At 43.3% G+C, this 15,718-nt stretch overlaps 1 protein-coding gene across 1 annotated transcript in view; it reads left to right on the top strand.

The window, feature by feature from the left end:
• Positions 1 to 1,421: 1,421 nt before the first annotated feature.
• The window catches only part of ZRSR2 (zinc finger CCCH-type, RNA binding motif and serine/arginine rich 2), a 35,587-nt gene continuing 21,290 nt past the window's right edge, over positions 1,422 to 15,718 (top strand). Inside the window, exons 1-3 of the mRNA XM_012434601.3 lie at positions 1,422 to 1,796; positions 2,196 to 2,275; positions 12,188 to 12,269. Of these exons, the coding sequence (XP_012290024.1) occupies positions 1,756 to 1,796; positions 2,196 to 2,275; positions 12,188 to 12,269 (203 nt within the window). The 5' untranslated portion in view covers positions 1,422 to 1,755. The remainder of the gene's footprint in view (positions 1,797 to 2,195; positions 2,276 to 12,187; positions 12,270 to 15,718) is intronic.

The following is a 15,718-nucleotide window of genomic DNA, read 5'->3' as shown; positions in this document are numbered from 1 at the left end:
TGTCTCTACAGAATGTAAACACAGCGTCTTAACATGGCACACCAGGCCCTCCTCCTTAACCTAGCCCTCCCACCCCATCATAACAACTATTCCTTGATACTCTAGAATTGCACTTTAAATTGGATCGCTGGGCGGGCATGGTGGCTTGAGCCTGTATTCTCGGCTAGTCGGGAGGCTGAAGGATCGCTTGACCTTCGGGAGGTCGAAGCTGCAATGAGTCGTGATTGTGCCACTGCACGCCAGCCTCGGTGAAAAAGCAAGACCCTGTCTCTAACATATAAGAAATGAACAGCCGGGCGCGGTGGCTCACGCCTATAATCCCAGCACTTTGGGAGGCCGAGATTGGTGGATCAAGAGGTCAAGAAATCGAGACCATCCTGGTCAACATGGTGAAACCCAGTTTCTACTAAAAATACAAAAATTAGCTGGGCACGGTGGCGCGTGCCTGTAATCCCAGCTACTCAGGAGGCTGAGGCAGGAGAATTGCCTGAACCCAGGAGGCGGAGGTTGCGGTGAGCCGAGATCGCGCCATTGCACTCCAGCCTGGGGTAACAAGAGCGAAACTCCGTCTCAAAAAAAAAAAAAAAATGAAAAAGAAATGAACAAATAAATTCGATTGCCAAAATTCTTGCTGTTCCCATCATATTCCAGTTTTACCTCTCAGTGCCTTTGCATATTCTGATCTGACTGTAACCACATTCCCACCCTTCTCCGTCTGGGTAAAGGGCATCTTCCTTCCAAACTCAACTCTTTTTTTTTTTTTTTTTTGAGACGGAGTATTGCTCTGTTGCTCAGCCTGGAGTGCAATGGTGTGATCTTGGCTCACTGCCACCTCTGCCTCCCAGGTTCAAGCAATTCTCCTGCCTTAGCCTCCCGAGTAGCTGGGATTACAGGCATACGCCACCACACCCGACAAATTTTGTATTTTTAGTAGAGATGGGGGTTTCTCCATGTTGGTCAGGCTGGTCTTGAACCCACGACCTAAGATCCGCCTGCTTCGGCCTCCCAAAGTGCTGGGATTACAGGCGTGAGCCACTGCCCCCGGCCCCAAACTCAACTCTTAGCATCAGAAAGCTCTCCCTGATACTGTAATTGAGTCACACGTGATACTGGGGGGAAAAAAAAGAAAAGTAAAAAAGCTCTCCCTGAATCCCTAGGTGGACTATGTTAGGTAAACTTTATTTGCCTGCATCATATTATGTATCGGTTCTTCTCTGCCCTCCGATTGTAAACTCCTCAGGCGCAGGTGTAACAGCTTTGTAGCCCGGGAGTTAGGTACGCTTGGGGCCCGAACAGGTGTGACTGGCAGGGAGCGGAGTCTGGAGCTTTATCTGAGGCGCTGATAGGTGGATCGGCGGAAGGACGCGGAACCTGAAAAGTCGGAAATGAAGCCGGACTAGCAGCTCTGTGCGGGATGTGACTTCATCAGTGGATGCTGAGAAAAGCGAGAGTGTGTGACTTTAACCTCCTGGCCACAACACGTCCTGTTAGGGAGAGGAGGGAGACAGTGATAAATCACTGGGCAAGTGCTGAAGCGACACTTACTTCTAGGACGGGGCAAAAGCCCCACAGGATTTTTGCGGGAAGGAGCTATATATTTGAGCAGCGTTTTGGAAGACGAGCCGCCGAAAAGTACCTCCACCCTTCCGTTTCTGGTCTCGTGCACGGGGAGGCCACCCGGCGCCCGCGCCTGCGCGTGCCCTTCGCAGTTCTTAGGCCTGCCCTTTCCTGGAGGGGCGGGGCGGAGCTGCCAAGATGGCTGCGCCCGAGAAGATGACATTTCCAGAGAAACCAAGGTAAGCTCCGTACCGGGAGATGAGCAGGTGAGCGGGTCGACCGTAGCCATGGAGGATGTGGTAACAGGAAGAAAAGGGAAGCAGGGCCAAGCCAAGCGAGCCACCGTGACAGCTCGATTCCTTCCTGGTGCGCTCCCTGGTGCCCTCCCCGGAGTGTCACCGGGCGATCGTAGGCTCAGGCAAGCGAGGAGGGAATCAGGTGGCGGATGGAGAAGACCGCCTGGGAGTGGGAGGGTGAGGCGATGATAGATGCCTGTTCTGTAATTAAAATACAGGAAGCAATATTTCTCTCCTTAGCACCCGAACTATTTCCTTTCATTGGACTCGGAGGAGCGGGAAGCTCGGGCAGCGCTGCAGTGTAGCCGCTGATTGTTGTGTGTCTGTTTTTAAATCTTGCAGCCACAAAAAGTACAGGGCCGCCCTGAAGAAGGAGAAACGAAAGAAACGTCGGCAGGAACTTGCTCGACTGAGAGACTCAGGTAACGGACCCTTTATCCTGTTTTCTGTGTTGTGAAATGGCTCTGTCCACTCCAGCCCTAACTTGAAGCCCCAGTGTCAGAAGGAAGGCAAATACTGCATCGGAGGAAAAATAGCTGTGACTACTACCTCCCAAGTAGTTATTTACAAACACATGTTGGAAACAATGTTAACATTGGGAAGAAGTGTTGGCGAATCATCACCCACTGATTATGTGTAACTATTTATAAAGTGTCTAACATCATAGTTGCAAGCATCATGAATTACAGCAGCTAGCATATTCCTTGCAGCACTCTTCGTTTCAAGTAATCCTTCCACCTTAGCCTCCCAAAGTGCTGGGATTATAGGCATGAGCTACCATTGCCTGGCCCAAAACTCTTATTTGACTATAAAACAATATATGGTCTAGGCGCACGGTGGCTCACGCCTATAATCCCAGCACTTTGGGAAGCCGAGGCAGGCGGATCACCTGAGGTCAGGCTTTCAAGACCAGCACCTCCAATATTCGGTGAATATTTTTATTGGTAAAACCAGCAGGAGTTGAAGGTATTTAAGAGATTTTGGGCTGGGCGCGGTGGCTCACGCCTGTAATCCCAGCACTTTGGGAGGCCGAGGCGGGTGGATCATTAGGTAAGAGATCGAGACCATCCTGGTCAACATGGTGAAACCCCGTCTCTACTAAAAATACAAAAAATTAGCTGTGCATGGTGGCACGTGCCTGTAATCCCAGCTACTTGGGAGGCTGAGGCAGGAGAATTTGCCTGAACCCAGGAGGCGGAGGTTGCGGTGAGCCGAGATCGCGCCATTGCACTCCAGCCTGGGTAACAAGAGCGAAACTCCGTCTCAAAAAAAAAAAAAAAAAATAGAGATTTTGCAAGTTTTTTTCAAACTTGACTAATATGAGACCCTTTGTTTACCCAAATCATTATGTTATTCAAATATATATCAACAGAATAGTTTTGAAGCTCATTTATTTATTTTTGAAACCAGATCTCGTACTGTTGCCCAGGAGGGAAGTGCAGTGGCACAACTACAGCTCTCTGCAGCCTCCATCTCCCAGGTTCATGCAGTCCTCCCACCTAAGCCTCCCTAGTAGCTGGGACTACAAGCATCTACCACCACATCTGGCTAATTTCTTTTTCTTTCTTTCTTTCTTTTTTGAGACTGAGTCTTGCTCTGTTGCCCAGACTGAAGTACAGTGGTGCTATCTTGGTTCACTGCAGCCTCAGCCTCCCAGGTTCAAGCAATTCTCCTGCCACAGCCTCCTAAGTAGCTGGGATTACAGGTGTGTGTCACCACACCCGACTGATTTTTGTATTTTTAGTAGACATGGGGTTTCACCATGTTGGCTAGGCTGGTCTCGAACTCCTGACCTCAGGTTATCCACCCACCTTGGCCTCCCAAAGTGTTGGTATGACATGTGTGAGCCACTGCACCTGGCCCACCTGGCTAATATTTAAAATTTTTGTAGAGATGGGATTTCACTATGTTGCCTGGGCTGTTCTCTAACTCCTGACCTCAAGCAATCCTTCCACCTTGGCCTCCCAAAGTGCTGGGATTATAGGCATGAGCCACCACACCTGGCCTGAAGCTCTTATTTGACTATCCAACAATGTATGGGCTCGGTGCATGGTGGCTCATGCCTGTAATCTCAGCACTTTGGGACGCTAAGGCAGGTGGATTACCTGAGGTCAGGGGTTCAAGACTCAGCCTGGCCAACATAGTGAAACCTCATCTCTACTGAAAATACTAAATTAGCTGGGCTTGATGGTGGGTGCCTGTAATCCCAGCTACTTGGGAGGCTGAGTCAAGAGAATCACTTGTACCTGGGAGGCAGAGGTTGCAGTGAACCACGATGGCGCCACTGCACTCCAGCCTCAACAACAGAGTGAGACTCTGTCTCAGTAAAACAAACAAAAAATACATTTATAAATTATAAAACTAAATGAAATTACACATTCAGTAAAATTTAAATCTACATCATGTAATGCTGGGGATGATATGAAACTGATGCTCCTCACAATATTACATGGCACTGATGAGAGTTTGGAATGCCTCTACTAATGTTGCCTTATGGTTATTTACCACTTTTTCTATTAAATGACTGTAGAACCTTTATTTGTACAGCAGATTTGACCTTCACGTGGCAAAACCTAACATTTATGTATGAAATCTGCCTGCTTAATGCAATAAAATTAGAACTTAGTTATAAAATTATATAGTAGTTATAAATGCAGATGGGAGCACTGAAATCATACAGTACTACTGGGTTATAATGATTGTCATCCACATTATCCAGAATATGCTTATTAAATTATCCTAGACAATTCTTTTTTTTTTTTTTTGTACTTTAGGTTCTGGGGTACATGTGCAGATCATGCAGATTGTTGCATAGGTACACACATGGCAATGTGGTTTGCTGCCTCCATCCCCCCATCACCTATATCTGACATTTCTCCCCATGTTATCCCTCCCCAACCTCCCTACCCCATGCTGTCCTTTCCCTATTCCCTGCTAACAGACCCCAGTGTGTGATGCTCCCCTCCCTGTGTCCATGTGTTCTCATTGTTCATCACCCACCTATGAGTGAAAACATGCGGTGTTAGATTTTCTGTTCTTGTGTCAGTTTGCTGAGAATGATGGTTTCCAGGTTCATCCATGTCCCTACAAAGGACACGAACTCATCATTTTTTATGGCTGCATAGTATTCCATGGTGTCTATGTGCCACATTTTCCTTGTCCAGTCTATCATCGATGGGCATTTGGGTTGGTTCCAGGTCTTTGGTATTGTAAACGGTGCCGCAATGAACATACATGTACATGTGTCTTTATAATAGAATGATTTATAATCCTTTGGATATATACCCAGTAATGGGATTGCTGGGTCAAATGGAATTTCTATTTCTAGGTCCTTGAGGAATCGCCACACTGTCTTCCACAATGGTTGAACTAATTTACACTCCCACCAACAGTGTAAAAGTGTTCCTATTTCTCCACATCCTCTCCAGCATCTGTTGATCCTAGATAATTCTTGAAATCCAGAGACCATGGCCTCAAGTAACTAGGATTCTTAGGACTTGAGAAACATAGCCATAGAGGTTTTATTTACCATTGGAGTTCCCGAGTAATTATTTTAGTGTTAGTACTTGGGATATTTAGAATGGACGGAGCAGTGTGTTTACCTGCAACCTGTTTTAGCATTTGTCTCTTACTAGTTAAAAACTCATCCACTAGAGGTAGAACAAAGCATCAAGGATAAAAGGAAAAATAGGATAGGTTGGAGTTATTGAGGCCCTTATTGTACTTCCTCTCCCCTCTTGAAATTTTCAGCTACTTTACTTTGTTCATTTAACTGTTTGATTCTAACATACTTTGAAAAAAAAAACTTCTTCCTCTTTTTCTTTTCCTGCACTAAATCCTATAACAGCTGGTATTTGTATTGTTTTGATTTTTTTTTCCTTTTTACTTAGCAAGGTGTGTTCAGAATGAGCCTCTGTGGAGAGTCAGGCCAGTCGTGTCCCATGGTAGTTTAGTCCATTAAAGGATCCAGGTCACTAGTCTGTCAAGATTATATAACTAACGGCATATCCAAGACAAAGCACCTGTCTCTGCACTTCTGCTTCCCACTCCACCTCACAGTTCTTTGCCTAGTGGTACTTCATGAATACCGTAGACTATGGAACACTGTTTTTGTTTGTTTGTTTGTTTGTTTGTTTGTTTGAGATGGAGTCTTGTTCTCTCACCCAGGCTGGAGTGCAATGGCATGATCTTGGCTCAGTGCAGCCTCCGCCTCCCAGGTTCAAGTGATTCTTCTGCCACAGCCTCCCAAGTAACTGGGATTACAGGCACCTGCCATCATGCCTGGCTAATTTTTGTACTTTTGTAGAGACAGGGTTTCACCATGTTGGCCAGACTGATCTCGAACTCCTGACCTCAGGTGAGCTGCCTGCCTTGGCTTCTCAAAGTGCTGGGATTACAGGTGTGAGCCACTGCACCAGCCAGGAACACTGCTGTTTATTGTAGCACATATTGGATGAGCAGACATTACCCAGAAGGCTAGAATGTTGAGTGTTATGGTGAGAGCTCCTTGGCAAATGATTGGTAGAAGTTTCTGGAATAGTGAGCTCTTAATTACCCATAGTTTCTTTGGCACCCAGTTCTACTTGAGATAACCTGAAACAAGCTACCTTTTCAGAAATTAAGATATTAAAAGCAAATTGCAAAACCGTAGCATGATTCTGTGCATACAGTTACGTGTACAGGTTGAGTAGCCCTTTATCTGAAATGTTTGCATTGTATTTACCAGTTGAGCATCTCAAATCCAAAAATCCAAAATACAAAATGCTCAGTGAACATTTCCTTTGAGAATTGTTGGCACTCAGAATATTTCCAATTTTTGGATTTGGGGTGCTCAACCTGTATAATACCATTTGATATACATTTGATCCTTGAACAATGTGGGAGTTAGGGACACTGACCCCCCCCACCACTGCGGCCCTCCGCACAGTTGAAAATTTGCGTATAACTTTTCACTCCCCCCAAACTTAACTATTAAGAGCCTATTGTTGACTGTAAGCCTTGCCAATAACATAAACAGTTGATTAACACATACTTTCTTTTTTTTGAGTCGGAGTCTCGCTCTGTCCCCCAGGCTGGAGTGCAATGGCATGATCTTGGCTCACCGTAACCTCCGTCTCCCGGGTTCAAGCAATTCTCATGCCTCAGCCTCCCAAGTAGCTGGGATTACAGGTGCCCATCACCACGCCCAGCTAATTTTTTTTTATTTTTTATTTTTAGTTGAGACAGGGTTTCACCGTATTGGCCAGGCTGGTCTCAAACTCCTGACCTTGTGATCTGCCCGCCCCGGCCTCCCAAAGTTCTGGGATTACAGGCGTGCGTGAGCCACCATGCCCGGCCATAACACATACTTTGTATGTTATATATGTATTATATACCGTATTCTTATAATAAAGTAAGCTAGAGAAAAGAATGTTACTAAGAAAATCATGAGGAGTAGAAAATATATTTACCACTCATTAAATGGAAGTGGATCATCATAAAGGTCTTCATTCTCCTTGTCTTCATGTTGAGTAGGCTGAGGAGGAAGAAGAGGAGTTGGTCTTGCTGTCTTGGGTGACAGAGGCAGAAGAGGTAGAGGAGGTGGAAGGGAAGACAAGAGGGTAGACGCATTTGGTGTAACTTTGCAGAAATACATTATAATTTCTGTCTGACATTTTTGCTTTTTCATTTCTCTAAAAATGTTTCTATACAGTTCCAATTTTTTCACCATTTGCTTTAGTTTTAATGCGTTTATTTTCAGTTTAGACGGGTCCATAAAAGAAGTCAAAAGCAGTCTTGAATGATTGGCACTTCTGCCGGATTGTCTAGTGTCAATTTGTTTTCTGGCACTGCTTCTCCTAAGTTTTCTTCCTCATCACCTTGCACTGGAGGACTCATCCCCATCAAATGGACATTTGTTAATTACTTTGGTGTGGTATCTGTTAGCTCTTGAATTTCTCCAAGATTTATGTCTTGAAACCCTTCACCCCAACTCCCTTGCACTTTTTTTTTCCATATCCACAATATCCACAATCTCTTTCACGATTTCCTTGGTTGGCTCTGTCTTAAGTCCTGTGAAGCCATGCACAATATCTGGACACAGTGTTTTCTCCAGCAGGACTTTGTTTTGGGCTTGATGATTTTCATGGTTTTTTCTTTCCTTTTTTTTCTTTTGAGATGGAGTCTTGTTCTGTCCCCTAGGCTGGAGTGCCATGACATGATCTCGGCTCACTGCAACCTCCGCCTCCCAGGAGTTCAAGCAACTCTCCTGCCTCAGCCTCCTGAGTAGCTGGGATTACAGGCGCGCACTACCACACCCAGCTAATTTTGTATTTTTAGTAGAGATAGGGTTTCACCATGTTGGCCCGGCTGGTCTCGAACTCCTGACCTCGTGATCTTCCCACCTTGGCCTCCCAAAGTACTGGGATTATAGGCGTGAGCCACTTCACCTGGCCTTTCATGGCTTTTTCTATAACAACAATAACATCTTCAGAGGTATAATCTTCAAACCCTTTCTTGATGCTCTCTCTGTTAGGGTTCTCTTCCATAGCATTGACAGTCCCTTCCATCGAGTACCACGTGTAATGAGATTTAGAGGTTCTTGCAACCCCCTGGTCTGGAGGCTGAATTAGAAACATTGTGTTTGGGGGAAAGTAGACCACTTTGATACCTTCAGTGTTGAACTCATGGGGTTCTGGGTGGCCAGGGGCATTGTCCAATATTAAAAGAATTTTAAAAGCCAGTTTCTTACTGAGAAGTCCTGACTTCAGGGACAAAGCATCAGTGGAACCAATTCAGAAAAAGGATTTCCATTATCCAGGCCTTCTAGTTGTGCAACCAAAGGACAGGCAGCTGGTGCTTATCTTTTCCTTCAAGGATGGGGGTGGAGCTTAGCAGCTTTATAGATAAGGGCAGTCCTGATCATAAACTCCACTATGTTTACATGAAACAGTAGAGTTAGCCTGTCTTTTTGTTTAAAATCCTACTGCTTGCTTCTCTTCCTAACTACTAAATGTCCTTTGTGGCATTTTTCTAGAATAGGATACTTTCATTTCCATCAAAAACCTGTTCAGGCCAGGCGCCGTGGCTCACACCTGCAATCCCAGCACTTTGGGAGGCCAAGGCAGGTAGATCATGAGGTTGGGAATTTGAGACCAGCCTGGCCAACATGGTGAAATCCCATCTCTACTAAAAATACAAAAATTAGCCAGGCGTCGTGGTATGCACCTGTAATTGCAGCTACTTGAGAGGCTGAGGCAGGAGAATTGCTTGAACCCGGGAGGCAGAAGTTGCAGTGAGCCAAGATCGTGCCACTGCACTTTAGCCTGGACAACAGAGCAAGACTCCATCTCAAAACAAAACAAAACAAACCTGTTCATGCAGATATTCTCTCTCCTCAATGATTTTCTTTCTATCTTTCCTTTCCTTTCTTTCCTTTCTTTCCTTCCCTTTCTTTCCTTTCTTTCCTTCCCTTCCTTCCCTTCCCTTCCCTCCCTCCCTTCCTTTCCTTTCCTTCCTTCCCTTCCCCTCCCTCCCTCCCTCCCTTGCTTCCTTCTTTCCTTCTTTCCTTCTCTTTCTTTTCTTTTCCTTTATTTTATTTTGTTTCTTCTTTCAACAGAGTTTTGCTCTTGTCGCCTAGGCTGGAATGCAGTGCACAATCTTGGCTCACTGCAACCTCCACCTCTCAAGCAATTCTCCTGCCTCAGCCTTCCAAGTAGCTGGGATTACAGGCATGCACCACCACATCCAACTAATTTTTTTGTATTATTAGTAGAGACAGGGTTTCACCATGTTGGCCAGGTTGGTCTCGAATTCCTGACCTCAGGTGATCCGCCTGCCTCGGCCTCCCAAGTGCTGGGATTACAGGCGTGAGCCACTGTATGCAGCCCTGCATTAACTTTTTATGATAGATTTGTGTTTGTGGTAGCAAATGATAAAATAGACTAGTATGTTCATTTATTTTATGCATTCATGACATACCTTTTTCCTAAATTTTTTCAGTATTTCTAGGCTATGCCACTTATCTGCTATTTTTTTTTCAAATTGTTGCAAATCTCCCCTAAATGTTCCAGTGTGTTTATTGAAAAAATCTGTATTTAAATAGACCAAGGCTGTTAAGACCTGTATTGTTCAAGGGTCAACTGTATTGTATTTACATGTATTGCATATATCTGATTGTACACGGGAAAACGCTGTACCCAGAACTGTTAGCAATCACTTCTGTGGAGTATATGAGCTTGGTTTCAAGGCGATGGGAGTTGAGTGAGTCAGCCAACAGATATTTGTGAGTGTCAGCTGCGTCTGTGCCCTGTCTAATCTATGGACATACCTCTGTAGGTAAGTCAGCCATATCCTCTGTGCCAGGTTCTTTGGCCCTTTAAGTACATTAGATCATCTAATTATCTGAACAATTAGATATTATTTTATGTGATTGAGAACTTATTCTACATTTGTTGCCTATTTTAATTCCAGTTGTTGAAATAATAAAGTTTACTTACTTAAGACAAATTATTGTAATTATCTAGGACTGGATGAGCCTTCAGTTAGAACTGTACTCAACGCATGTGACAAACACAGACTCTTGTTTCTTTAAGCCTGAAATCTGTTACATTTCTTTAAGATCCTTTCAGTCTTCCATTTCTCTTCCATTTTCACTGATTTTTTTCCCCAAATTTTGAATAGGAGAGGATGTAAATGTCTATTCTATTAAAAGTTATTTTTTCATGTTTTTATTTGGAAAATGTTCTAATCTACAGAAAGTTGAAAAAAATAGCACAATAAATATCCATGAATCCTTCAGCAAGATTTGCCAGTTGTTAACATTTGGCCTGCCTGCCTGCCTGCCTGCCTTCCTTCTTTCCTTCCTTTTTTCCTTCCTTCCTTCCTTCCTCTCTCTCTTTCTTTCATTTCTCTCTCTCTTTTTTCTTTCTCTATCTCTCTCTTTAAAGAGATACATATATAGAACATTTTTTCTGAACCTTTTGGATGGCAGTTGCAGATAGCAGCATCTCACCCCTAAATTCTTCAGCCTGCAACTCCTAAAAATAAGGACATTCTCTCACAGAACCACAATGCCAAACTTGCACCTGAGTACATGAGCAGTAATTCAATGGTATGATATACAGGCCATATTTAGACTTCCCCAAACCAGGACTGATTGTTTTGAAAAACTCAAGCCGGTTATCTTGTGGAATGCCCTGCATTCTGGATTATTCTATTTCCCCATGATGAACTTCAGGTGACAACACTCTTTAGAACAAAGGATTACAGCGTAGCTGTTGTAAACTACTTATTGCATACATCATGAGACCTATCATGTCAGGTTGTTGCACTCCCAGTGATGCTAAATGTGGTTAAAGTGTTACCCACTCAGATCGCTCCATTATAAAGCTGCATTTTATTTCTTTTGTAATTAGTCCTCATTTCTGGGGTGATACGTTGAGATAGTGTGAATATCCTCTTCCCAGCAAGCTTTCATTCAGTGTGTGTGTGTGTGTGTATGTGTTTTGAGACAGAATTTTGCTGTTGTTGCTCAGGCTGGAGTGCAATGGCATGGTGTGGGCTCACCACAACCTCCGCTTCCTGGGTTCAAGCGATTCTCCTGCCTCAGCCTCCCTAGTAGCTGGGATTACAGGCATGCGCTACCATGCCAGCTAATTTTGTGTTTTTAGTAGAAACAGGGTTCCTTCATGTTGGTCAGACTGGTCTTGAACTCCCAACCTCAGGTGATCTGCCCACCTCGGCCTCTCAGAGTGCTGGGATTACAGATGTGAGCCACCACACCTGGCCTCATTCAATGTTTTTAATATCTTTGCCTAAATTTTTACAGTGGGGGTTGCAAAAGTGATGATTTATCCACTTAAGTTTCTCTACATTTTTTAGTTGCCATTCTTCTGTAAAGAAGAATGGTTCCTTTCCACAGCCCCCTCACCTTTTTTTTTTTTTTTTTTTTTTGAGATGGAGTTTTGGTCTTGTTGTCCAGGCTGGGGTGCAGTGGCATGATCTTGGTTCATTGCAACCTCTGCCTCCCGGGTTTAAGTGATTCTCCTGCCTCAGCCTCCAGAGTAGCTGGGATTACAGGCCCCTGCCACCACGCCCAGCTAATTTCCTTTTTAAGTATAATTGTGGAATCATTGATCAATTGTTAAATGTAATGTGCTATCCACTACCATTATTGTCCTTTTTGATGCTTGCGTTGTACCAAATAAGGGTGATTAGAGACCTTCTTGTTAGAAGGTTTTAGAAACAGATTTTTACCGTAATTTTAAACATTAAAGATTAAATGTATTTTTTTCCTGAATTTTTGACCAAGAATTTGCAGTGCTCAGTTTAATAAAACATTTAAATTCCTTTAGGACTCTCACAGAAGGAGGAGGAGGAGGACACTTTTATTGAAGAACAACAACTCGAAGAAGAGAAGCTATTGGAAAGAGAGAGGTCAGCGATAATTGAAACACTTAAAGTGAATGAAGTTATTTTATTGGAATATTATCAGCCTTTACTAACCAGTACCAGTCTTCTGTATAAAATCTTGTACAAAATAGGTCTTATAAAATACCCTGTATAAATTATTTAAATCTGTAGTTGATGGGCTAAAACTAGATGTTATTTTTTTTAATGGAAGTACTTTTCATTGTTTTTGCTAATTTGTAATTCTTTTTGAAACAGAAAAAAAAAATTAACAAATGTAAAAGGGGAAAGGGTTTTAACAATTGCAACACACCCAAAGATAGCCACTGTTAAGAAAGAAAAAAGGAAGTGTAAATGTACTTTACATGTGTCTTTCTATAATGGGATGGTATTTATACATGTTTTTCTATAAATTACTCTCTTGCTAAATATATAGTGCATTTATTGCAGTCCTGATGCAGGGATCTAATTAACTATTTCAATGGTAATATAAGGCTGGGTATGATGGCTCACGCCTGTAATCCCAGCACTTTGGGAGGCTGAGGCAGGTGGATAACAAGGTCAGGAGTTCAAGACCGGCCTGGCCAACATGGTGAAACCCCATCTCTACCAAAAATACAAAAATTAGCTGGGCATGGTGGCACACGCCTTAATCCCAGCTTCTTGGGAGGCTGAGGCAGGAGAATTGCTTGAACTGGGACCCGGGAGACAGAGGTTGCAGTGAGCCGAGATCGTGCCACTGAACTCCAGCCTGGGCTGCAGAGCAAGACTCCGTCTCAAAAAAAAAAAAAAAAAGGCAATACAGTACCTACTGTACAGATGTAGCATAATTTATGTGCTAGTCATAGTTTATTCATTCGTAAATTATAGCTCTCTACTGATGGACTTTCAGGTTATATTGGTCTTTTACTCATATGTAAAAAGTTGCAGTAAGCGGCTGGGTGCGGTGGCTCATGCCTTAATCCCAGAACTTTGTGAGGCTGAGGCGGGTGGATCATGAGGTCAGGAGTTCAAGATCAGCCTGGCCAAGATGGTGTAACCCCATCTCTACTAAAAATACAAAAATTAGCTAGGTGTGGTGGTGCACGCCTGTAATCCCTGCTACTCGGGAGGCTGAGGCAGAAGAATCACTTGAACCCGGGAGGCAGTGTAGGGTCTAGCCATACAGGGTCCCATGAGCCCCTCTCTACAGGTGTGGAGACAAGAAACTGAAAATAAAAGACACAAGACACCAAGAAAGAGAAAATAGTTTGGGCCAAGGGATCCACTGCCAACCAAAGCACGGAGTCGGGCAGTGACCTCGAGTGCCTGGACACTCTGACTTTTACTGAGTACAAAGCAGGGGGAAGGGCAGGTAGGATAGGTAATGGTGGTCAGTGATAGGGTCAGATAAATCACATGTCTTGGAGACAGGGGCCAAAACTTTGAAGATGCCAAGGTGAGCAGAGAACTCAAGGCGTCAGTACTTTTTTCATACTTGTCAAGAAATAACAAGGTCACTAAGATTTATGTTACTATTACTAATTCTTATCTTCTAAGGAAAAGAGGAACCAGGTGCAGAAGCAGAACTTGAAAGTAGACATGGAACATGACCACTGAAGCACAGCACCACATAGAGACAATTAAGTCCCTGGATGTCTGTGGGCCTTCCTGACAGCTTACCACAAGAGCTTGGAAGGTGGAGTTTTCTCCTCACTCCCCGGAGGAAGGAGATGTCTTGGCCATCTTGGACGTCTCCTTCCCTTGCTGGCTAAACAGCCGGTGCTTTCACAGAGCTGACACTGTCACACAGCCAAGGCATCCCCCAGCAGCCCTTAATTGGGTGTGACAGAGGACTTAGAGCATCTTGCCTTAGGGTCACCTCTTTTCCAATGCCACTTCAGTTCCATACTTCTTGACCTGAGACTTACTAGTAAGATTAAAGATTATATGATTATATAGATGTATATATTTATGATTGCATATGAATAGCTATGTGATTATGATTATATATGTAGGAATAACTATATAACTGTATCTCTAATTTGTGTCTAATTCTGTTTATATGAGAACATGCTGAGGCTTCAGACCCTTGCCTCTCCTCTAGAGGGGTTTCCCCCCAATAGGGCGGAGGTTGCAGTGAGCCGAGATCGCATCACTGCACTCCAGCCTGGGTGACAGAGCGAGACTCTGTCTCAAAAAAAAAAAAAAAAACTGCAGTAAGCATCCATGCTTATATATCCTTGCTAATTGTCCAATTATTTCCTTAGGAAAATGACTAGAAATGAAATTGTTGGAATCAAAGCATAAGTCCATGTAAAATGTAGATGGCCAGGAAGAAAGGGCTTCCTGGTTTGCAGTTTGCAGCCCTTCTGGCAGTGAATATAGGGGTCCATCTCCCCATACCTTCACTCATACTAGGCATTATCAATTTATAAAACTTCTATAATGAAAAATTGTATTTCATTGTTTCAAATGCACATTTCTGAATTAGGTAGAGTATCTTTTTTTATGTTTTATTACCTATTTATAGATTCTCAACTCTCACACCTTTCTCTTTTGGGATACATGTTGTTTTTTTTTTTAATATGTTTTTTGTTTGTTTTTGAGACAGAGTATTGACTCATTGCAATCTCCGCCTCCCAGTTCAAGCGATTCACCTGCCTCACCCTCCTGAGTAGCTGGGACTACAGGCACACACCACCACGCCCAGCTAATTTTTTTTGTATTTTTAGTAGAGACAGGGTTTCACCATGTTGGCCAGGATGGTCCCGATTTCTTGACCTCGTGATCCGCCTGCCTCGGCTTCCCAAAGTGCTGGGATTACAGGTGTGAGCCACCGTGCCCAGCCTTCTTAATTTGTTTTGTAAGCAATTTTATTACTTGATTAAGGATATTAATCCTTTGTCATGTGTGTGATGTATACTCATTTGTCATCATCAGTCCTGACTTGGCTTACTGCATTTCTTACCATGATTTGATTCTCATGTCATTGACTTTCATCATGATATCTGATCTTGGTGTCTGACTGAAAAAAGTCTCCTCTATTCCAAGATGATGAAAATATTCTGCTAATTTTTTTCTTTATATTTTTATGCGGTGGTTTTTGGTTTTTAAAGAAAATGTGGCACACACTAGTTTGAATGTATTTAGTGGCACTCAGCTGTACACTTAAAAAGGAGAAAAAACTTTATAGGCGTTCTTCATTTATTTAGTACTTTCACTGGAAATGTTGCTTCTTTTCTTGTAATTGATTCCTTTTGTTTCCCTAAGCACATAAATAGGTGGAATTATCAAAATGCCAAAAATATGAAAATAAAAGAGCAGCAGTGATTGAGAAGAACATGGAATTGGATTCAGCCAGACCCAAGTTCCAGATCTGGCCCAGCTCACTAGCTGTGTTCAAATTTCCTTATTTCTTTTTTCTTTTTTCTTTTTTTTTTTTAGTAGAGATGGGGTTTCACTGTTTTGGCCAGGCTGGTCTTGAACTCCTGACC

This window comes from Aotus nancymaae, unplaced genomic scaffold (assembly GCF_030222135.1).
Source record: "Aotus nancymaae isolate 86718 unplaced genomic scaffold, 86718_ANA_hifiasm-v0.15.2.pri h1tg000058l, whole genome shotgun sequence".
Classification (NCBI taxonomy): domain Eukaryota; kingdom Metazoa; phylum Chordata; class Mammalia; order Primates; family Aotidae; genus Aotus; species Aotus nancymaae.
Note: the sequence above shows the minus strand (reverse complement) of the source record. Positions and strands in the feature narration are given on the sequence as shown.